Source organism: Solea solea, chromosome 5, assembly GCF_958295425.1.
Source record: "Solea solea chromosome 5, fSolSol10.1, whole genome shotgun sequence".
NCBI classification, from domain to species: domain Eukaryota; kingdom Metazoa; phylum Chordata; class Actinopteri; order Pleuronectiformes; family Soleidae; genus Solea; species Solea solea.
Window position 1 is genome coordinate 21,083,271 of NC_081138.1, and position 24,960 is coordinate 21,108,230.

The 24,960-nt window shown below is 42.8% G+C and overlaps 3 protein-coding genes across 5 annotated transcripts in view; 1 reads left to right on the forward strand and 2 right to left on the reverse strand.

The window, feature by feature from the left end:
* The window catches only part of wtip (WT1 interacting protein), a 29,612-nt gene extending 12,660 nt beyond the window's left edge, over positions 1-16,952 (reverse strand). The window contains exons 1-2 of the mRNA XM_058629860.1: positions 14,659-16,952; positions 7,182-7,283 (exon numbers count right to left, since the gene is read on the reverse strand). Of these exons, the coding sequence (XP_058485843.1) occupies positions 7,182-7,283; positions 14,659-16,180 (1,624 nt within the window). The 5' untranslated portion in view covers positions 16,181-16,952. The remainder of the gene's footprint in view (positions 1-7,181; positions 7,284-14,658) is intronic.
* Positions 16,953-17,682: 730 nt separating this feature from the next.
* Positions 17,683-20,157, reverse strand: sdr42e1 (short chain dehydrogenase/reductase family 42E, member 1). Of its 2 annotated transcripts, none has more exons than XM_058630359.1 (3): positions 20,046-20,157; positions 19,535-19,607; positions 17,683-19,237 (listed from the first exon to the last, which is right to left on the reverse strand). In XM_058630359.1, exons 2-3 carry the CDS (start codon positions 19,594-19,596, stop codon positions 18,139-18,141), a joined length of 1,161 nt encoding a protein of 386 aa, XP_058486342.1. In that variant the 5' UTR covers positions 19,597-19,607; positions 20,046-20,157; the 3' UTR covers positions 17,683-18,138. The 2 variants fall into 2 exon arrangements, with proteins under 2 accessions (XP_058486342.1, XP_058486341.1); XM_058630358.1 differs by having other exon boundaries at positions 20,011-20,149.
* A 1,510-nt stretch (positions 20,158-21,667) lies between these two features.
* On the forward strand, positions 21,668-24,510 carry LOC131460081 (arylamine N-acetyltransferase, pineal gland isozyme NAT-10-like). Of its 2 annotated transcripts, none has more exons than XM_058630360.1 (2): positions 21,668-21,735; positions 22,908-24,510. In XM_058630360.1, the coding sequence occupies exon 2, from the start codon at positions 22,915-22,917 to the stop codon at positions 23,782-23,784; it is 870 nt and encodes a 289-aa protein (XP_058486343.1). In that variant the 5' UTR covers positions 21,668-21,735; positions 22,908-22,914; the 3' UTR covers positions 23,785-24,510. The 2 variants fall into 2 exon arrangements, with proteins under 2 accessions (XP_058486343.1, XP_058486344.1); XM_058630361.1 differs by having other exon boundaries at positions 21,685-21,767.
* Positions 24,511-24,960: the final 450 nt, after the last annotated feature.

Consider the following 24,960-nt stretch of genomic DNA (forward strand, 5'->3'; position numbering starts at 1 on the left):
CACAATGTACAAAACCAGTGTCAATAAAAAATAAGAACTAAAGGACCTTTCCACAGTTCTGGGGACAAGTCTTATCACACTCTCACTACAGAGAATTGTTAATGCCAAGTTGTGGTTTTTGGCAAATTCAGTTGAGTCCAGTGCAAACAGAATGATAAATGGAATTAAGGGCAAACCAAGCTTAATCCACACAAGGTTTGGGACTGTAAACAGAACAGAGGGAAGAAAACCAATAGAAGCTGTTGTGATTTACTCGCTAGAAAATTAAAAGATATTTCAGCAGCTACGGGGAGTTGAAAGAGTTTAAAGGCAAAGTTTATGTGATATTTCCAAGTTGCATCACTGAAATTAGAGAACAGGGCATTTTGGGATGGTCATAATAAGTAGGTAACATATTTTGACTTTAAAGTTCAGCATTTATGTTTTAAGTCATTTGACTTTCTCTTTAAAGGCAATAGTTTGGAAACTGAAGATTCAACGATCCCAAATGTGCATAGTGCTTATACTGTATAACAAAACAAACGAAAAACACGCCTCCTAATTGCGATACACTTCTATGCTCTCATGTAGGTTTGTGTTTCTGCACAGTAGTAAGTGCTTGTTCTAGAAATCATGGGAAAACGGACAATCAATGTTGGAATACAGGATACCGTATACAAACCTTCTCTTATATCTCTCATATGTTACGGCTCGGTGCCGAGCAGATGGCTGGCCATACGTTCTGCTCATTTAATTACTTGGAGCATTGATCCCAACGGGAATCCATTCACAACCCATACACAATCAATACAGCAGACTGCTTTCCAAACCCTAAACCCCCTCTTCCCCAAACTCCCCCCCCCGAATCTCTTCCCTATGCTGCCATTGTGCACTGCTCACATACAGACCAACAATAGCTGAGTGGAAGGAGGATGTCCCAAACTTTGATACATGCACAATCACGAGCAGAGTTTAGACCATTGAAATGTATCAATGTAATGATTATCCAGTAAAAAACAATCATTTATCAAGATGCGAGACGCCGAGCCGAGCTAAATACCTTCTTGGTGACTGTCAAAATGAAAAAGTGAAACCTTGGCCACATGAAAGTGGGGTCCAGGCTCAATTCAAGCCCCGTTTCATCACAAACTGAATCAAATCTAAGCGGAACGTTCAGCCGTGAACAGGCTCCTGCAGCCCTCTGCCATGCATCCCTCACAGTGTCGCATTTAACAGCAGCTCCGGCAGCGCGACGACGCTTCACCCCGATGCAGACGAAGCACAAGGATCTCATAAATCTACTGGAATTGTCAGATTTAATTGTCGTACCCAACTACCATTGATTTTATGGGTGTCCCAGCATGGGAAAGATGGGTCGCCCCCCCCCCCCAACACCACACCACGTCTTTTTAACACTGAAATTTATGTAATCCCTGTATGTCACACACAAACACTCTGTCACAATGCTGGGAGATGGCAATACATTAACACCCGCATAAATGGCTGGAGCGGCTGAGGAATGCTGTCCACACAATAGGTGCGACTTTTAAGAGTTTGAGACTGAGCGGCAATTAGCATTTTGGTAGCATGGAGCAAAGAGAAGGGGGGAAAAGAGGAAAAAAAAAGCAGGACCGAGGAAGGAGCTCCGTGTGATGCAACTCTGAGGAGACACTGTTTTCAAAGCCGCGCGTTTGGAGAGGCCAAACTCGCAGGAACAGTGAGACTCTGGTGAACAGTGCAGCAGCAGGGGCTGCGAGGTGTTGCTGTGTGCTCGTCTGTGGCCTCTGCTCTGGAGTTTAGGGTCTGAAAGGTGAACACAAAGGCCTTGGCGCTGATGACTGTGTGGAGCGCTGCTAGGGGAGCGGGCCGACTGAGCAAACGGGGACATTCTTTCTGCCTGAGGTCACTAGCTGGTCCCATTCAACCCCCTGCACCTCTCCAACACCCGCTTCCCTCACCGAGGAAGGGAGGGGGAGGGCTCCCTGCCTGCCTGCCTGCCTGCCTGTCTCTCCTCTGGCCTTTTGTCACTGCACAACAAAAATTAACACAATCCATTCTTATCACTCTCAGAACAGACTATTTTTCATTTTTAATCAAACTTAAAATAAAGGTAAATATGAAATAAACGATGTCAAACATTGAATAAAAGATCAAAAACAGACTGAATGGACGTAAATACGATGGAATAAGATGGTCCATTTTATTAAGTACACAGATGAATGTTTTGTGCATGAAGAGATGGCCTTCATCACACTTCTTGTTTGTAACTAGCTGTTGTTACTGTTGCCTTTCTGTCACTTTAAACCAGTCCGGCCATTCCCTGACCTTTGGCAACAAGAGGGTAATTTGGCCCAGATAACTGCGGCTAACTGGATATTTGACTCTTTTTTCAGACCATTCTCTGAAAACTGTAGTGATATTTGAGCTTGAAAATTCCAGCAGATCAGCAGTTTAACAACCATGCCACATTAAAAGTCACTCACATCACCTTTCAATCCCCGCCCTGACGCTCAGTTTGAAGTCTACATGACCAAATGCGTCGCGTTGCCTAATAAAGTGGTCGGTAAGTCAGCCGTCTCAGCGTGATTTGCAGCGATATACTACGACGACTCTCACCTCTCACTCTACTTGTTCACAGTACCGTGACTAAGGCTGTAAGACCTCGACCTCCGCACATCGTAAGTCTGTCTGTAGCCTCGTGTTTTTCGAGCTTGTCATGGAACTGTGTGTTGGGTTTTTTTTTCTGAATAAACTAAACCTGATGTGTAGGAAGACGCTGCCCGATCGAAGAATTTATTTCAAAGAATGTACACTCCATGCATTTAGGGATGGTCAACACCACCTGCTGAAATTCAATCAGAGCATCAGAATGGGGAAGAAAGGTGATTTAGGTGACTGTGATGTTGGGGTCAGACAGGCTGGTCCGAGTATTTCAGAAACTTAGAACCCTCCATCCCCTCAGTGCAGCCTCCCAACCTACTCACACAAATACACACACAGAGAGAGACTAAAGAAGCACCACTGTCTTCTGATGTGTGCTTCTACGATACTTTGGTAAGTTAGGTGCTGTATAGGAAATTTCTAACATCTCAATATTTAACACTGCCGAAAAAACTGCCGAAAAAACTGCCGAAAAAACTGCCGAAATTCTGCGATTGCAACCCTTTCTGCTGGTGGTGCAGGAAGTACTGAACGATACTGTGAATAAATAAAAATAAAACAGATTCTAATGATTACGACGAATACATCGTAAAAACAACTGCTTTACAAGTCGCTAAACGACATCACAGCAGTTTTATGCAGCAGTGCGATGACGACGATGAGGAGGTACTTTATAGTAATGGAAAACCAACCGAACTGTGTTGTGCCGAGACTGTGTGGTGGAAGAGCACATGTCAGGCACAGAGTCAGGCTGCTGCTCAGGGAGCGCTTGATTGCCGTTGGTGGAGAACACGTATTTATATATATATATATATATATATATATATATAGGGTTTATTTCTTTAACAGTTGGATGTGTTTGGTGTTTACAGTCACAGTGACGCTGTCTCTGTCTCATCTGACCTGCACTGTGCGGTGCGTCTTCCGCTTTGCCTGCGCAGCCGTTAAGTGAGAGTGACGGGGAAATGAGTCACTCTGTGTCCTGCATGGGAATGTCGCCACAGACACAAAAACAATACATTGCTACACTGAAGGAAGGGGGGGGGGGGGGGGGGGGGGTATTTGGAAAAAACGGTTTGAATGTAGCGGTTTACATTTAAAAGTTACACACTACAGCTTTAAAAAGACTGATTGAAAAGCTACATTATCACATGTGACACCATCAAATTATTAACTACTATAATGCAATAAGGACTTTTCTAACTTTTATGTATTGGACATGGCATATAACAGCGATCAAAAATCCAACAATTAAACTTTCAAATTTTGATTTTACGATTGCTTGGTCAGCCCTGGCTTTACTTTCATCCCACCACACAATCTCTGTGCAATGTAAAAAAATGCAAAAAAAATGGAGACATTTTGTTCAAGGACAAACTCCTGTGTCCGTTTGTGTTTTGTATAAAGTATGCGTGACTGTAAATGCACTTCTCCGTGCATCTGCCGTTTAATGTGAGCCCATTACAGGCTTGCCCCCTCTGATAAGCAGGTCTGGTACACTTTGTGACTGTCTGATTGAGGTCCTCCAGGGAAGGCCGGCTGAAGTGGAGGGGGTAGTTTGCATTCTTGGCCACTGTATGAAAAAAAGGGTGCAACCATGGGAGTAAGCCAAGAGGAGGGCTCAATTATGCATGGTTAAACAAAGCCCAAGGCTACCAGCGAGCAATGTCTCAGCAAACTCAGCCTCACTTTGGAGCTCCAGACTGCAGGAGGACCCTACACAGGGGCGCTGGAGGGAAAAAAAAAAAAGAAAAAGAAGAAGAAAAAAACCCAAAACAAACAGGGACATAAGAACACATCCCCTGATAAATCACTGGAGTGTGTTATGACAAGTGCAGCCACATTGAAAGCTTAACTTCTCAGAGGCCTTCGAAACTGTGCTTAAAAGCAAACATTTCCACTGACATGAGGTCAAATGATACATCAGAGTTTACATTACTGATAAACCGTCTTGAGAGGCCAGATTGCCTGTGAAGCCAACAAAAACGGCTCACCACGAGCACAGAAAGGGACTCAAAGCTCAGCGCGGATCTGTCCTTTTCTATTATTTGCGACAATATCAGTTTGAAAAGGGGAGTCGACTGCTTTTTTTAAAATCTGGTATATACAGTATGTCAGTCCAAAAACATGCAGAGGTAAATTGGACAATCTAAACTGACCACACCGTGCCCCCCCCCCCCCCCCCCCCCCCCCCCCCACACACACACACACCACCGTGCCTTTGACCCTGTCTCAGCTGGGATTGGCTCCAGCTCCCAGTGAAAATTAATGAATGAAGGAACAACAACTTTAAGAAAAAGAAGGACTTTTATCTGCGATGGGGAGCTTTGATCTCCGTTGAGGAACTTTGAGCGATGTGGAAGGACTGCACTGATATTGAACGACAAGAGAAAGACTTGAGGTGATGATAGATTTGAGAGAGAGAGAGAGAGGGAGAGGAAGAATCCAGAGGGATTAGGGAACAAGGATGAGGATAAAAGAATGAGGATGAGAGTGAAGGAGAACTTTGAAATGCGTTTGGGAGCTTAGGACTGCAATAAAGAAGGATGAGAAGAGGATGAGACTAAGGAGATGAGAAGATGAGAAGAACTGTAATAAGAAGGTGATAAAGAACTTTGAACTGTGATTAAATACATCAAGCATTCGCTGTGCAGCCAGCCGCAAATTTTAAGAAGGAGACGGATTAACAGTGTTTTTAAAACTCCACGTATGTCTTCTAATTTTGGTGTAAAAGAGGTATAACGGTGTTTAAATCCCACATTGGTATTTCATGATGGAAATGGTTAAAACTGTTTTAAGGCTGCCGAGCATAATCTGGTAATCTCGCAGATCCCATTTTGTAAACATCAGTGTGTTTACTTTTTTTTTTAGATGACTTCTACTTAGACCCTTGAAAACAAAAACACTTTGGATAACACAGATCAAGCACTGAAACACTGTACATACATTTAACAATGTCAATTAGAACATAATTAAGGCCAAATCATACTTTCTGCATCCACAAGACCCTGGATGCACTCATATGCACTCAGCCCTTCGATGTCTCCACAATATTTGATTCCGATCGATTCAGATTTTGGGACTGGTTTTCTCCCCGGTTTCCTCCCACAGTCCAAAAACATGCAGATTTGGGTATGAGGCAAATTGGACAGTAAATTGACCATAGGTATTAGTGTAAGAGTGGATGCTTGTTTGTCTCTGTGTCCCTGTGATGGACTGGCGAACTAACCAGGGTGAACCCCACCTTTTCGCTCTGTGTCAACTGGGATTGGCACCAGCGACCCTCATATGGAGGAGAAAGGTGTAGAAGATGAGTGAGTGAGAATTTGGGACCAGTAATGCGGGACACCAGTCCGAGACAGTTTGTATAAATAGAACCATGGACGTGTATGCATGAGTGGAACACGTATGCAACACTTTGAAGACCCAGAACACAGAAAGTTAAGGAGAGGCCTTTTAGACATCCTGAAAAAAAAAAAAAAAAAAGGCTGTTTCACCTTCCAAACAAATCAGAGGCTACTTTTCCACTCCCCCCCCCCAAACCCCTCACTCAACTCCAGCAACAGGACACTCAGCATCTGGCCCCACTTTCTTGCCACACAATAAATCAGAAAGTACGTGGCTTTGGTTACATGTAAATTATAGGCGCTCGTTCCAGAGCCTAGGGTGGGTGGAGTGGAGGATCAGTATCCATGCATAGCACACCTATGAATGGAGTTACCTGGCTAAAAAGCTCTCTCTCCCTATCTTCCTCTGTTTCCCTTAGAAACAGGAGAGGAAGATTGGAGTCCGGTGACAAGGACATCCAAACACACACACACACACACACACATAGAGCAAGGTCTGGATTGGATGAGCTTCAGTATTGATTCAGCTGGGGATGTTTCAGTTATCTGGCTTGAGCTAATGTACCTTCACAGGTGCTTCTGACCTGATACAAATATAAATAAATGATGATGTTTATATCAGTGGCAGTGATGCACAATCTATGGAAGCAATGGACAAGTCCCTGTGAGACTAGAATCAAACAAACCACACAAAATATACAAATATTTTCGAAGGAATAAACTGTCAATGTAATATTGGTTCAAACCTGACTTTTAAACACATATAAATCCATCAAGACAATATAAAATGTTCCTCTTAAACTCTTAAATGAACTTAAATGCATCACATTTTCTCTTTCTTCAGTATCAAAGTGAGTTAAAAGCACATTGTAAACATGAAACACTGGGGGCTAATCAAGCATATTTGGAGCATGGGGTCTCACTGAGTGAATGACGTGAAGCAAAACAACAAATTTGGCAAAAAAAATAAAATAGATGATAGATGAGAATAAAATAGCTTTTGTATTTCTTTGAAACTGAAGACGTCTAATAAAGTCCGGCAACTGCAGGTAGTCAACAAGCGTCCGACAGACGCAATTCATACAAGACGACAACACTGAAGCTGAAATACAACAAAGATGACCACACATCATTCACCCCTGGTAACTCACAATAAGAGACCGGATGCTTAAAGACAGTCTGTCTCTGACTCACCGCAGGAGCAACAGGTGAAGCAGTTTGTGTGGTACAGGTTCCCCATGGCCTGGCAGGCTTGGCTGGCTCCATACACCCCCTTCCCACATTTGACACAGATACCTGTGAAGACACAAGAGGACAATTATTTGACATTTGCTAATAAATACACTGTGTGTGTCGAAATAGAATACGTATAAGATTGGAAAAGAGAAAACATCCTGTGGTCCAGCCATTTGACTACGCTTAATGCCAAATGTTATTACCTGCAGTATTTGAGACTGTGTGAATATTTAACTAACATGTGCTCCTGAGTGAAGAGACTGTTTGCTACAGTGCATGTGTGCGTCATAAAAAATCAAACAATCACCAGACGTGCAGTCCTGGAGACACGCTGGAAAGCTGATAAAACAAAATGAGTCTCGCGAACCCTGTGTGCATTCCTGTAATTATGTGACAGCGATGCTACAAATACCATCACTGCTGTGTTTCCAGAGGCTGATTTCAGCCCTTGATCTCTTTTGATGGCATTTGAGCGACAATGAAATACAGAGATGTCAAAGCAAGTGCATCGACAAAGCAGAACATTTCAAACACAAAACATGAGGCAGGAGAAGTAAAAGAGGAATATGTGATGGCTTTCCAGGACTTGCTGATAATTATGGATGTATGGGGATGTCAGGAAGATCTCTATTTGGTTTTCCTTATAACAGTATTCTTGTGTTGTAGTCAAGCCCACACGAACAAGAGTGAACTCCAAACAAAGATTTTGAGGGACAAGTTTAACAATTGTTTTAAAAAAATTCCTGAATCCTGAGCCATGTCTGAATCCGCAAATAAATTCTGACAATTTCTTTCCATAATCTAAAACCTTAAATCAAAATCAGCTCTTTACCAACAGACAGACAAACAGACAAACACAGCCGAAGACATTACATCCTTGGAGGTGATACAAGGCCAACCAAAACTAAAAAGTATGGAAGTATAAGTATTTTTTTTTTTCTTTAAAAAACAAAAACATAATTATCCTTAACATCTATGAAAACACCATTTAAAAAAAAAAAAAAAACTAGGTAATGAACTGTGTTGGTCCCATTTCACTGACAGCATCACAAGCAAAAACGGCACCACTGTAATCAGACACCGATTCAAAAGCTGCTAAAATAACCAGCCGAGGCGGAAAATGATTCATCCTGGTGATTATGGTAAATGGGTCACTGAGAAACCTGATGTGGTATTTTGTCGGGGCTTCATGGTGCCTGCTCCCACCTGCGCACAAATGCTTCCTCGCCCAAGTACAGTGAGTTGTCTGCAGTAGATGACGCCTGACAGGGGAGACTGTGTCACTGGGGATTGGAAATAAACTTTTATCAAGAATCAATGAAAGGCCTTTTACCATTAGACTGCCAGTCCGGGCGGACGTCTGACCTGACCAACTACACGGTGCTGTGACCTCTGATGAAGACACAAGATTGCGGGGCAGAGGCTAAAAGGTATTTGGATGGAGCAGACTAACAACCTCTAACTCTCACGCACAAGACGACCTCCACCGGGGTCACATTCCTGAGGGAGTGCAGGGTCAATGCCTGGGTGGGGTGAGTCCAGGGTCACAGTGACCACAGGACACCACATCTCGCAAGATCCCCAACATGGAGGCTGCACACCTCACGCACGGCCTCAGCCAGATCATTATCTGTACCTTTTTTCTTTTCTTTTCTGCATTTCGGGAAACTGGGAGCTGATGCAATTGTGAAACTCCTGGGATATCTGAGGCAGTCATTTCTCTTTCACAAATCCTCTGGTACAAACTCTGTAAAAGAACCGGCAGAGGAACAGGGGAACAGGAAAACAACCTAAGGGGCGACGAGTCTCCTCTTTGGACCAGGGGCCTTTATACAACTCAATTAAGTGGGATCAATATCAAATATTTGCATTTTCTGGTGTGACTTAAGCTTGTGACTGTGCTTATGCAATAGGTTTCGTTATCTGATCACAATAGGGACTGAATAAGTCAATTATTTAAAAGCTCTTCATTAGTATGTACTTTTAGTAGACCAGCTGAACAAAGCTGTCAATGACAAATGAATCGTTTTCTGTCACACGTTCATTCTTAAACGTGTGATGGTAAAATGCAAATACACAAATAAATCAACACCATTTTGTTTTCTTTCAATAAGAAAATGATGCAAATAATGAACCCACTGACTATATTACGTACGCCTGTTCAACTGCTTGCTGAACGCAAATGTCGAATCAGCAAAATCGATGCAGTTAGTCATGTAGCCGCGGCCCGAATGATGAGCCGCTGATGTTCCAACTAAGCATGAGAATGTGGAAGAAAGGGGGATTTAAGTGACTTTGAACATGGCATGGTTCAACCATGGTGGTTGTTGGTCTGAGTTTTTCCAGAAACTGCTGATCAACTGGGATTTTCACACTCAATCATCTCAAAGTAAGCAGCAGTTCTGTGGATGGAAATGTCCATACATGACCAGGCTGGTTTGGAAATTATAAAAAGGGACCAATAACTCGCAACAATAACTCAAATTCCCACTCGTTATGACCAAGCAGCAGAAGACCAAACTGATACTGGCACACACACACAGGTGTCCTATATACCTAATATTGTGGCCAGTGTGTATACAACACTATATTCTCTAAAATGATTAATCAATATTTATCAATAGTCTCTGATTCCACAAGCACAAACCATTCCATGTTTATGTTTACAAAAAGTTGACAAGCAAAACCTGAGCCAGAGTGAATTCCCTTTTTTTTTTTTTTTAAATAAAGGCCCGTGAGCATCGCTCTCCATTATCGCGCCAGGTGTTTGTTGCTGTTCTGTTTCCACGCTTCCCTTCCTCCCTGGGAATTTCTTCGATGACAGGAATAGACATGAGCGTCTTTTGATGCGGTAATATTGTGTTACTGCTAATTGTAGACGGGTGGAGGAAAATACAGTGCGATACACATTCCTTCAGTATGAAATGTATATGATTCAGCCTTAAAAACAAGTCCCAGTCTGATTTTGGCGGTGTGCCGTTTGTGTATTGATTTGTCCATTTGTAAGTGCTGTTTTTCGCCCACCTGTTGCAACAACACTTAGCACCGTGTGACCTTGACAAAAAATAGCTTTTTATGTAGCATCACCGGACTCTCCACAACTGCTTCAATGCAAATAAACAAAAGTATTTGACGCTTGCATTACACACATTACATTAGATAATGGACCAGTATCATGACAGCGGTGTTTCTATTAAAGAAACACTCAAAGTGGAGCTTTGGGAGAGGAAGAGCCCAGCACGATTAGGGAACAAGAATGAGAATGAAGGAGAACTTTGACGGTGATAAATAGACAAATTCTGTTTTTCCACTATACAGTTCTAGCACTAGTTTTTTTTTGCTTTTCCACTAGAGATAGTACGTGGTGCTTTTTTTGGAAAATGTGACGTTGATTAACTGCCAGCCATTGATTGGCGGAGTATAGTCACTGGAGGAGTTGTGAGCTCGACGTTCCAAACAAGAAACAAACCCGGCATATTTAAAAACCGGTGTTACAGCGAGCAAATGTCGGCGAGGTGCAGACCTGTTCCCGTGTTTAGTGGCTAATGAGATGATCCAGATAAAACACTGTCGTGGCAGTTTCATACAGCCGTGTTGTGACGACTCCACCTACGTTTTGGAGGTACTATGAAGTAATGGAAACCGAAACCGAGTCGAGTTGAGTCGGGTCAAGTCAAGTAGTGCTAGAACTGGATTAGGGGATTAGAAGAGTATGCGACTAAGGAGATGAGAGGATGAGAAGAACTGTGATAAAAGAACTTCGAACTGTAAGCTGTGGAGGGCAGCATTGCATCTCTCTAAGTACAGCCTGTTGGAAATGACTATTAAAAGAACTGCAGATTAAGAACATCAAAGAGTGAAAAGAATGGAGGACAACTTCTGTGTTTACAGACTCTGGGATCTTGGATGTGTGGAGGGCAGCGTTGCACCTCTTAGTGTACAGCCTGTCAGAAATTATTGGAGAAGAAGATGGCATGAGTGGTTTTTTAGGCCTACAATCACCATATCGGTCCATTTGTATTCACTGTTATCATGTGTTATGATAAAAACAGCTGTATAATGACTGGATCCTCTTTTGCTTTGATTCTTTATCCAACAGTTACACCGAAAAACTATGACTAATTTATCCAACTAGATCAATTTCTTTAATTCACTCCGGGTTGAAACTACACTGGAGTTGTGCTGAGAAGACGTCGGCGTCGTGAGAAAACCACTGAAATCAACAGCAAAGAGACAATAATGTAATGATTTCCACACATGCTTGACGTCTCAAAGGGTCTCATGAGTGAGGATGTGGTTATTATTTTACAAGACTGCAAGAACATTTCTGAAGTGCTCCCTGTTATTCATTTTAAACAGAATGCTGTCCAGTTTAATAATAAATGTCCATGTGGCCAGGACAGGAATGCATGTCTCTCCTGGTGTTGCAAGTGAAACGGCATCACTTGATGCACATAGAGTCTTGTCGCTTTAGAAATTAAACTGTTTTTTGGAAACATCTATATTTTGCTCAATACCACTTTTTCTAGTCTAAAACACACCATGAGGATCTACCAATTACAATTTCATCATTTCCTATATTTATATATTAAACTACCACACTTTGAACAACACATTTGTACTGATGCATTTATCAAAACCAGCCATTTCAAATAAATATATCAAGCTCTGATTGTGTAAAAAAACAACAGCCAACATTCTTACAGTCTGTGCTTAATGTGAAATAATGCACTAATGTGAAGTTCAAGGTTCCTGGATTTGATCGGATCAAAAATGGCCACACCGGTTGCTGCTGACAGGTTCTGACGCTTTCAAAAATATTCTTCAAAGACACTGCCATTAACCTGCGGTATATCACCTTTGCTTTCTAATTTTCATGTATTGAGTGACTCATTATGACTCAATATCAAACCAGCCTCTGAAGGTATGAGCGGGTTGTGTGAGCACCATCAGTCAAACAAACAGAAGAGTACATTCATAGATAGAGTAAATGCAGATTACAGAGTGCCACTTCATGGTTTCAAGTGTTGCAAAATCCAAAACCATCAAAAACAAAAACATCTGCATGTCTTGAAGAAGTGATTGGAATACTGCAGGTTCAAATTTGCAACCAGCATCAAAGCCAGCTGTGCATAGTCTGAAACATGAAATGGGCTGCAATTTGTGCGTGCGCCTCAAATAGTGGGTGTAGTGCGACACACAGAGCAGGCCAGTGTGCTGCTGTATACAAGTCAGCATGTGTGCGTCAGGCATGTGCATGACTACTGCCATTATAATTCTGGGCAGGTGATCAGACTTGACCCCCACCAACTATGTCTGGCTCGCCAGCCAAGATCGTGTGCCAAGTGTCTGGTGTTGCCCCCACTCCCCACTGGCTGGTTAATGAAGGGCTTCGCGGGGGAGTCGGGGCAGAATGGTGGTGGAGGTGGAGCGGGGATGTGGGGGGGGGGGGGTTATGGGCCTCACTCTGCCACTTTAATTCCAGGCCTGTTACTGGACCAGCTGTTGATTCACAGCTTCTTCGCCATCACAACAAACAGAGGCCACACAAGACAAGGGCTGGGCCGGCAGTGCACAGCCGGGCAGTGTAGGACAAGGACTATCCCACCCCAGCCCAAAAAAAAAACGTGGCGATTAATTTCTCCACTGTTGCTACGGAAACAGAGCAGTCTCTATCTGGCCTGGTGTGAGGAGTGTCCGACTGCATTCTTCTGTCTCCCTCTCTCCATCTCCATTTCCACTCTCTTGCTTCTTCCTCTATCACCCCCCCCCACACACACACACACACCTCCTCCTCCCCTACCTCTCCTCTCCCTCCTGTCTTCCATCAACCTCCTCCTCCTCCTCTCACCTGCTTCTCTGGAACAAATCAACAGCTGTCTGAGCCTCATTCTGAGCAAGTGCACTGGCTATAAAACAAGCCACTGTTTTCTGGCTTCAGCCATTTGTCTGGCTGCTAATTCAAAGGTAGACAGCGACTTCCTCAGCACTTAACTGCTGCTGAGGCAAACACAGTCCGTCTCAAACTCCCTCATCAAAGAAACACACCACAAAGTTCAGTTCTTGGCAACGCGACGTCTTTTAAACAAAAGAGGAAGTCGAAAACCTCTGCCAGCAAATGTTTTCATTTTAAAACGCCTTTCTGTTGCCATAAAAGAGCAACCATTTTCAGTTCGGATGGACCCCGGTGTGGGATTCACATCCCCTACTGTAACTCTCAAATTGCACTTGACCACAGTCTTTACTCCATGCTCCAGAGGATAAATGCATTTTCCACAAACCCAGACCACACGGTTCTGGGTGTCTGCCCTGCAAGAACAGAGGACTCCATTCAGCGAGGTGCAGCACTGAGCAAATTTTACCTCTGCCAAGACAGAAATTAGTGCTGCCCTGCAAAAGCCACTCTTATCTGCCAAAGAGGGAGCGCTCGTGGTCATGTAGCGTTTGCATGTTGCATACAGAGCCTGCAGAGGCAACACAACAACAAAAAAAAACAACACTCAAACACATTTTTTGTTGTGATTTTCAGTATTGTAACATGGAAAATTATGCATGATATTTAGATACCACAGAAAATAAATCAAAGTCAGTGAGTTACAATACAACAATATCGGGAAATGTTGCTCCCTATATTAGAAGGGCTGGGCAATAATTCATTACAGTACATAACAGTAAATGTCATTTGAGACAGAACATAATTTTTGTTCTGTTCTGAATGTTGTCAAAAGTTACCGTTTAAGTATCTGTTGTTTTTTGTCTTCAAATGTCAGGAGCAAAGTTACATTTTCAATGATCTGTCATTATCTTGATAATTAGTGATACAGGCTGATTATTGTGACGTTCTTGGCGATATCGTCCAGCACTAGTTTGAAGCAGTTTTGTAAAAATCCAAAAAGTTAGTTTGTTTGTTTTTTTCTGTGGAGGAGACACTGCAGGGGTTTTCTAGAGGGCTGATGTGTTTAGAAACACTGTGGGGATGGAGTCGGGACCAGAGCATCAGCCAGCACCTTACCCCTCAGGCATGTGTGATGAAAACTAAGCCAGGCAGACTTTTCAGTGAACCTTTGGGCTTTTTCCTTCTTTACATGTTGCTAGGGCTGCTTTTCATACCACTTCATACCTATAATTGTCATGATAGTTAAAGTTCTTGGGTGAAAAGTTGACACAAAATTGTGTTTTAAACTTTTTTTATGGAAAGAAAACTACTAAAAGAAACATCTGGGGTAAGCTACTGAATATGATGACATGTATTATACCTGACTGTGTTTCTGCAATGCCTAAATATCATATATGTCTATTTAGAAGATACCACACTGTATTGTTGTTGAATTGTTGCCCTTCCCTGCATGTTGCATATGTTTTGATGTCTTGTGTAATATCAAATATTGAAAGGTTTCCCTGAAATTGAATCAATCCTGTAATCATTATTACATACCAAAGTATTCCTTTTTCATGTGCATCTCTAACTCCTTCTCCAGCTCCAGGGTGAGCGCCTCCAGCCGCCTCTCCGCCTGGCTCGGCCCACTCTCCCGGCTGGGAGTCACCTGGTAGGGCAACTTAAACCTATGGCCCGAGGAAGTCGGTTTTGAGGACACGCCGTAACTAAATGATGGTGATGAGCCCGCAGTCATCTCCACGCTCCCTCCAGTCTGCGGGGACTGATGCTGCTGATGCTGCTGATGCTGGGGCTCTGGCACCGCCGACAGCACCTGCAGGTGGATGCGAGTCTGGATCCCGTTGGAGTCTCCAAACTCCTGTAGTAGCGTGTCCTCGTGTAAACTGCTCCCCAGCATGGAGGACCTGGGTGAGGGCAGCTGCAGGTCGGGGTACGTGCTCATTGACCCCCTGGAGCTGCGGGAGCTTCTGGAGCTGTGGCTGGAGATGCTGGAGCGCGGACTGACCACGCAGTTCGCGGTGGTCCCCGGTCTTGCGCTCCCGTCCTGGCTGCAGATGCTCGAGCGGGGGCTCGCCAGCGGCGCTGCGTGTAAGATCGCACCCTCCATATCGTGGTTGACTACGGGCCCGTACCGCGAGTCGGAGTAGCTGGACCTGGGGCTGGTGGTGAAGGAGTACTGGCTGGCCGTGCTGGACCTGGGGCTGGCGTGCCTCTGGTCGTAGCCCATGCTGATCCCGCTGGTGCGGTTGCTGCTGGGTTTGCTGCAGCAGTCGCAGCTGTTGAGGCTGGCCCGCGGACTGGAGTGCTTACTCGTGTCGCTGGCGGTGCTTGCATAACTGGATCTGGGGCTGAGGGCACTGCTGCCCTCACAATGGACCAAACTAGACCTGGGACTGGTGTACCTGTCCTGACCCGGCACCACCAGACTGGTCCGCGGGCTGCTGATGCTCGACCTCGGACTGGCATGCTTGCTCTGCTCCTGGGAGGACAGAGAAGATGCCAGGCTGGACCGAGGACTGGTGGCGTTGTACCTGCCGTCGTGGCTGCTGGTGATGCACACGCTGTTGCACCTGTTGCCGGGTAGAGCCGCCGGTTTGTGGAGCGGCACGCCGTCGAAGGCGGAGCCGGTGCTGTACCTGTGGCCCTGTGCCTCCAGAGAGAACCTGCGGTGTCTCTCCTGTGACGGGCCCGTGTAGCACGGCAGAGCCACCTCGGACTTAGTGCAGCAGCTCTCCTCCCCGTAAACAGCGTCTCTTTGCGGGGTGCAGAAGTCCACGGGGACGGCCCGGTTGCAGTTCACGGGGCGCACTGGAGCCGCGTTGTACACTTTGTTTCCAGACGTGAAATTCTCCACTGTGTGATGCTGCTGGTGAAGCACAGAGGTGCCATTCATTGGCGTACTTTTATGCTCCGCCACCGCCGGAGCCGAAAAGTCTAAATCGGGGCTTATCACCAAGTCTCTCCTCGAGTTGTACATCCCGTCATTGTAGGCTTCGTACAGGGAAAGGTCCTCCATCAGTTTGCTGGCACGGAGTCCCAGTTCCTCCTGGTAGTGCTCCATGTTGTGCAGAAACAAGTTGAGATAGTGTAGCTCCGCTCCGCCAGCCAAACTAGCGAGCAGCGCCGCGGAGCACTAATTGCGTTTCACATGGAAATCAAAACAAAACGCTGCGCTACAGCCGACGCTCATTTACACAAAACCACCCGCGGACCCGCAAACCTCCACCGAGTGCCGCATCGTCTTCCCTCCTCGCTTTGCGCGCTCCGCCGAAAGAGAGAAAAAAACCCAAACTCTTTCTCACAGTTTCAGCCGACGGGGATACGTTTGTCAACTTCAGTTTTTGTTAAGTTGAAAGGTCTTTACAGTCAATGGCGCGCTGCGCGGAGGAATTTCCCCGTGTTGGATTTTCATCTAGATCTGTGTTGCTGCCTCTTTGCCGCGGATTAAAGTAGCCTGGATGATCGAGCACGCAGTAAATACCAGTTTTGTGCAATTCCGAGCACACCAAGCGAGCATTAATGTCAAATAAACGCCGTCTCACGCCGGGGACTCGTTCGCGTAAAGAGGAATGCGGGGATGTAGACAGGATGCGCTGCGCCTCTCTGGAATGTGGTTAATGCTGCAGAGAAACAATGATTGCGACCAACTCAGCAAGGGGCTGCCGGCTCTGAAAAGAGAGGAGTTTAGAGAAGAGAAGGGGACGACTGCATTCATCCCGGGCAGGCACACTCAAATACCACACAAAGGACGCCTCACCTGGTCCGACTTCATACTCCACACCAGGAATATCCTACAAGGAATTGTTCATGTGGAAGCAGAACTATTTAAAACCCAAGTTTATCCACAAGTGGTCTGATCTCTGAAGATAAAAAAATAATAAGACTATGATCACGTTAGAAAATGTCCAATTGTGATGGAATGTTATACTTTTATATATCAGTGACAAAAGATGATTTTATTAGATGCCTCAGCAATAGAGGTATCTAATAAACCAAGATTAAGAATTCAGAGAAGGCTGCTCAGTTTCCCACAGTGTCAATACACTCAAGTGTCACTCTTGGTTTAACTTGAGCTATGGCTCAAGAGGTTTTATTTGAAAGCAGTAAAGTTTTTCAAATTGTAAATATAGGAGCAACTTTCAAAAGTGTGTGCATTTTGATGCGTTTTGTTTGTTCAGATCCAGAAATTGGCCCAAATTTAAACCAAACATGGACTTCTTTGAGTTACTATTACATGATTTAATTCAAAGCAGCACTGACATTCTAGGAAATGTTAACGCAAATGTCAATAACTCCCCTTTCTTAAAAGGTTAATCTTAAAAAAAAAATCAAGATAACCCACCCAAATAGAATCATTTCTCCCTTGAGCCTACAAAAATGTAACCAAAATGAGTTTATAAACAAACTGACAACATACGTGGCCAAAAACATAATAAATAAATAATAATTATGAGGTTGTATTAAGTGGAATAAAACCCATAACCTGTAATTCAGGAAGACTCAACACCACCAAACTGTAAATACAGGTTACACAATCTTTATCAAATGACTATAACACAAACATTCGAGCCAGCCAAACTTGTTTTACTTGTAATGTTTAATTGATTACAATTGAGAAAACAGTGTGTTCTTATTACAAAACATTAAAAACAATTACACGTTAGGTCATCATCAACTTTGATCCAAGAGATTGTCTTTCATGAGGTAAGTGTTGTGGAAAACAGAAGGCAAGTACATATATGTAACTGGATGGGCTTATAAGTTGCTTATATCCGCACTCCTGCGGATACAATGACCAGACTTAATACATTTATTGTTTAAATATTGTGTATTAAGAGTATAACAGCCAAACTACCTCCTTGATGTTCTTTCTCTGAGACCTTGTGTGCCTTTTGGTCTGAATCACCGGTCAGTAATGACACTTTAACAAGACTGGCTCATAAATACTGCATTGTGGTTTTAAACAGTGCGTCAGCTGAAAATATCAGAGTGATGGTTTCCTTGTAGAGTGTAACCTCATCAACTGCCAACAACGGGAAGAAAAGACAGAACCATGGCAACAAAGGCAGCAGCAAACAGGATGTTGAGGAGAAACTGACCAAGGAAGGAGTTGTGCGATTGCTTCCCATGGCCTCTGCATTTGAACCACTGCACGACCTCGTTCAGGTTGTACTCCTGGGGTTCATAACCCAGCTCCACCTTGGCTTTCCCCATGCTGAAGTAATGTGTCACACCCGTTTTATACACCTCTGTGCGTGTCAGCAGTGGCTGGAAATTATAGAAGGGTCCGACGAGGTGGTGAATCATTTCAGTGAGAAAGGCGAAGAAGTAAATGAGAGAGATTGGCAGACGTAGTTTGGGGAAGGGATAGCCCAAGCCCTCAATCAGAGGTCTGAAGAATTCAAAATTATTGACAGGCTTGCCGTCTGAGATGAAGTAGGCCTGGCCGGCAGAGCGGCGCTGCTTCTCCGGGGTCAGAGCCTCCGCAGCCAACTCGTGAGCCAACACAAGGTTGTCCACGTGGACAAACTCGACGAGACTGCTGGATTTACCATAAACAAACCTAAAGATCCCCCTCTCTATGTACCCAACTATCCGGGGTAGGTGCCTCCGTTCTCCAGGCCCATAGATCCCTGCCGGACGCAGTGCGCAGGTTCTCAGCACCTCGGAGCTGTCCTTCAGCGCTGTGTCATTTGCTTTGAGCACGGCCATCTCAGCCAGGGACTTTGTTCTGGAGTAGTGGTCAGGGTGGAGATGGAGAGGCAGATAAGGGAGGCTTTCGTCACCATTCTCTATCACTTGTCCTCCGAACACCACGTTGAAGGTGCTGGTGTAAACCAGTCTGGACACTCTGTTCTCAACGCAGGCCTTCAGGACATGATGTGTGCCTTGAACATTCACCGCCTCTATCAGGTGCCTGTTCAGCTGCTCCCGGCCCGACATGCCATAGGAAGCTATGTGGAATACACAATCCACACCTGCCAAGGCTTTCTCGACCTGGTCATAGTCACATATGTCCCCTTGCACAAAGACAATGTCATCTGGCACATCTTGGAGTGGAGGGACTGTGTCAAACAGAATGACTCGGGCTCCTTTTTCATACAGGGAGCAGGCCAGGCTGCAGGGGAACACAGTTATTGATGAAGGAATTAAACCACTGGGGAAACGAGTCATCCATTTATCTAAATAACATTATAAATATGACAAATGCAGCCCTTCTTTCATGTCTACCACAAGCTCTGTGGTGGTCAAACAGCTCATTTGACAGAGATTATAATGCAATACCGCCACCTTGTGTTGGTAAAGCAGAGTGGCAGCACCAGATGACTGACAGGCAGAGGGGATCACTGTCTGAACTACATTAAGATTTATGTTCTTCCTTTCTTTTTGAGGTATAAAGCAAACTGGTTCTTACCGATGGCCAAAATATCCACTTCCTCCAGTGATCAGAAACGTTTCTCTGGGTTTGTTTTCCATAGCAGGATAATCTGTGGGATTATGAAATAACAGTTAGCTCAACAGATGTGTATAAGAACACAGCAGCAGCAATGGGAATGTGAAAACTCCTTCAGAAGCAAAGCAAATGAGAATAATAGAAATGTGACATAACATAGGTGAGTTCACCAACAGTAGGATTCAGCTGTTAAATGTGGTTAAATTAATCAGATTAAGGCATGAGTTCTTATGTGCAAAAATGTATCTTGGCTGTGCACTCAGCTTTCATACCTCACCTATACTTTCCCTCTTAACATGTATGAAACACGCCACGTTCTAAAAAAAACATGCAACGGAGTGGAGTGGCGTGTTCTGACACGCGGGAACGGCGTTTAAGACGAATAATGCAAAGCCTATGAGTCTTAATAATCGTATACATTCACAATGGGTACCGACCTCAACATACGACGTGTATAAAGTGAGTAAAATACCCTCAGGTTGTCCAAAATGTACAGAGGAAGTGATAAGACAACGACACAGGTATGAACTTCCTCAGTCCGGTGCGGTACGTGCTTTTCGTTACGCAATTTACGCAAACCAAGTAAGTCATTTCTTCTTCTTCTGATATAGGGTTTCAGCAGGCTGTACGTAAGATAGAGTAATGCTGCCCTCCGCAGGTGAGGGTAGACATTACCCTATATTCTCATATACACTCTAGACTAGACTATTTAGTATGTAAATATCTGACAGCTGCTCTCCCAACAGATCCAATGTTCTGCTTTGAACCAAAAATGGATTTAAAGGAAAGAAAAAACAGAAAGTCCAAGATCTGAAAGGTCATTGAACAACTGTTGCCTTTCACTTTTATTTGGGTTATATGAGGGGGGAAAGAATGGCTACACTGCTTTATTTTTGCACACCAACATAGTGATAGTGAAGTCAACCTCTGCATTAAACCCATTTTAATTACACACCAGTAGAGAACGCACACAAAGAGCAGGGGTACCTAGCTCAGAGAACCCCTGGCCCTTCCCAGGATTTGAACCCACAACCTTCCAGTTACAAGCACAAATTCCTTTGCTCTTGGCCACAGACTGTCCACCCGCTGATCACATGTCTCCACAAAACAACATTCACATGTACTTTGTTAGAGTACTTAAGTACAAAATTCACGTATCTGTACTTTACTTTGTCATATATGCTTCTAGCAACTTGTACTTTTACTCCACTACATTTCCCCTAACTATCTTTATTACTCGTTACTACCAAATTAAATCAGAAGAGTTGAGCTGCTTTACACTATAGTTTTCCATTCATACATCTTTCATATCCATTCACATGCTGCAATATGGGGTGAAGTGTCTTGCTCGAGGACAAATATGGACTAGCAGGGCCACAAATTGAATCCCTTTATATCACAAAAATGACTGTAATTTTTGTAAGTAAGTTTTGTAAGTAAGTAATTGCAGTAAGTTTTTTTTTGTAAGTAGTACAGTACATGTCATATACTTTAAGACTTTAACTTAAGTAACAAAGTGACTTCAACTTCTACCAAAGTCATTTTCTGGTAAGATACTTGTACTTTTACTTAAGTATCTCTTATAGGTACTTTATATAAGACTGCATGGTCAATCTGGGTGTTTGAGACCACAGTGTCCCAGTCTCAGTCTAGTTGGGACAGCATCATGTTTTCACCCAGATTTAATAGTTAACCTTTTACTTGTTGAAATAAAGCCTGCCCTTCTGCTCCTCAGTCCACTCTTCCAGCCACTCATGTTCCACTTTTTCCTCAATGGGACACTCATTGTCCAGGAACTCCAAAAAATGAGTACGCAAAAGTAGGTCAAGTAAGTCTGACAATACAATTTACAAATGTGCAAAATAATACAACACGAAGTAAAGCAACGTTACTTTCAACATTTGATCTAAAACGGTATGTATACATAATTTCAGTACATTTCTAACTTTTCTACAAAAACTGACTTATTATTGACTTAATAATTAAGTGCACCAGGTATTATGGAGCGTGTCTTCTTCTTCTCTCGTTCCAAGGAAAGACACGCCCCCTAAGGCGCGACGTCTCCACCTACTTCTTCCCTGATTTCGCAGTTCACTTTTCTCTCTCTGACACTCGGCTGAGCCGTGGAGACAGAAGGAAGACTGTCACGTCATTGTTCGGAGGTAAACGGTTTCTACTCTTGACATTAACCAGAGTAAGTCTACTCAACTCAAATGTTACATAATTATAGAGACTAGATTTAAAAACAACCGAAGTTGACCAAATTAAGTGCTGTGCAGAATGACGTCAATAAAAATCTGTGAAATAGAAGACATAGAAAAAACTAAATATTATAGCGATACGGTGCATCATACAAGCAGATAAAAACAAACATAACTTCAACCTGAATTCAACACCGAGGAGATTTAGTTAAATCTTGTTTTTTTTGGGGGTTTTTTTAAACTAACTTTTATATATATTCCTATGTGTTTCATATGTAAAATTGTCTTTAAAAATTAAGACATAAGCTTACATTGTTACCTAAAGGGGACTCTAGCAACTGCAAAGCTTTTCTAAAAAAGGCTTCTGCATAACTCTGAGGAAACGTTCTCTAAATGTTAATCTTTGGTTTGGTTCTAACTAATCGGTGGAGAAACATGGACTAACGTTCTTTGAATGTTTTGTGTTAGTCTGGAAAGATCTCAAGTGTCTGGGAACAAAGGTTTTCCCTCTCATATGGAAACATGGGGAAAAATATTAACTTAGGTTGTAAGTGATAGGGCAGAGGCAGAGTTATTGCTTTGTTGACACAATTAAACATATGCACCTTAAAAAACTTTACTTGTTCCAGAAATACCATCAAGCCTTTACGCCAAGCATGTAGTGTGTCTTGCAAACACCCTACATTCGACACACCCTTAAGCTTTAAATTAAATGTTGCAGTTGGCTAATGGGAAATTAAAGTCCCTCTTTAAACAGAAAAGAAATACATTTTATTGTGCTGCCCTATCAGATAATTAAGTACTTGACCAAAAACTCAATTCAACTCATCTCAACTCAACTCAAATGGGTTTATAGAGCACATTTAAAAACCAAAGTGCTATACAGAATGACGTCGATAAAAAAATAAAAAGCATACAAACATAAAACTTTTAAAAACGCATAACAAAGCATAAAATGTTTATAATTATTTCCAGCAACAATTATATTTGAGCTAAATGTAAGTGAATGAACCTATTGTTAATGCAATGCAATGTTTTACATTAAAAGTGAGGATGGTGATGATAATGATGATGACGGTGGATTTAACAATGTTTCGTGAGTGTTGTTTATTAGAATGTTCTGTATTTTCCAGGAAAAAAATGGACTTGGAGGGGTACTTTGCAAGGATTGGTTTCATTGGCTCGTATGAAAAACTTGATCTTGCAACACTGAAGCAGATCCACAAGCAGCATGTCATGTCAATTCCATTTGAAAACCTCAGCATTCACAGTGGTGAGAGAAACATCATAGACCTAGAGGTCATTTATAATAAGATAGTGGTAAGCAATCGGGGAGGTTATTGCCTTGAAAACAACCTTTTGTTTGGATGGGTGCTGAGAGAAATGGGCTACAACACAACAACGCTGAGCTCCAGAGTTTTCAACAGCGCCCTCAATGACTTTAACGTGCGTGAAACCCATCTCATCAACAAGATTGTCATTGATGGAAAATCTTATATAGCAGATGTCAGCTTTGGGGTGTCTTCCCAAATACTGGAGCCTCTTGAGCTCATCTCTGGAGAGGAGCAACACGGGCCAACAGGGATCTTTCGTCTCATTGATGAGGAGGGTGTCTGGGTGCTTGAGAAGACCAGTAGAAAGAAGGTTGTTCGTCCAGAGTTTGCTGAATCAACCTTGATCGACAGGAAGCAAACAAAGCAGATCTACTGCTTCGACTCGACGCCTCGAGAGGCAGATTATTTCTTTGAGATAAACGACATACTTCAGACAGATCCTGATTCACTGTTCACCAATAAGTCCATCTGCTCTTTGCAAACACCCACAGGATTCAGAGCCCTCATAGGCTTCACCTACAGCGAGGTCACTTTCAAACCGGAGGAAGGGGTTGATGACGTGGACATGAGGGACATAGCAGAAGATGAGATAGAGAAAATTCTGAGGGAAAAGTTCAATGTGAAGTTGAAGAACAAACTGAAACCTGTAAGCAATACAGTGAACTACACACTCTGAGAAACAACAACATACGTATAAGGATTCCATTTTATATAAAGTGAAATTGAAAGCTGCATTGTCATTGTATTGAACACAATGAGATTGTGATGCAAAACTCCAGTGGTGCTTAAAAACAGTTACACGTAAAAAAAAAAAAAAAACACAAAATAAATAAACAGACGGTAAAGATAAAACATTCAATACACAAAAAAACATGACTCATTTTGATTCAAACCTATCTTTGTGAAGACATTTGGACTCAGTGAGGGCATTTTTGGCTGCACTTGATTTTTAAACATGTAGCAACCTTTTTAATCATTAAAATGTGAAGTGACACATTTCCCTGTGGAGTGTCAAAGTCTGAAAAGAATTGTTAAAGGCACTAAAGGTATGTCAGTTGTTCAAAGTACATTTTGACACTTTTATCCGCATTTATACTCATTTTTTGTGGACATGCTGCACAATGCTGTGATCTCATGTTCTGGCTAAAATGGAATAGTTTGGTTACTTTTTACAGTATGTGTATTGCATTCAAAGGCTGATGAACACTTTTAAGGGAACCTTGTCTGAAGTAAGAAGAGTCTGATTTTTATGCTGCAGGGACTTTATTAAATTCCCAACACTATAATTACCATCATTTTTTACAATGTTATCACGTGTTAAAATGCAATCTGTGAAAAAGGCCTATTGTACATTATCAGACCTGTAACCTCTGCGATTTGCTGAATAAATCTTATCATCTGATTTAGCATGATGGTGTGTGAGTTCTTTTTTTTATCATGAGAAATCCTTTTCCAGGCACAGTCCACTTTCCTAATTAATTTCCATATATCATAATTATCAATAAACAAAACAAAACAAACATGCTGAATTAATATATACATATCAGCAACTCAAGTAAATATGTGAATGCCATAACCAGAGCAAAGTAAATGTAAGCCATGAATATTTAACATGACTTGGGTTTTATTTGTACTGTATGCTTTGTTGCTTATTATGATGATTTCTATTCCTAGTGTTATATGACATATAACACTACAATACATTTGCTAATTAGTTCTAAAATTGTTCAGTATCTGGTTTGCTATCCATGAACAGTTTCTTTAAATTTTTTGAACAAAGAAATATGGAAATTTTTTGCAACATCATAGAAAATAAACAGATCCAAGCTCGACTAAGGCAGAAAAAACATCA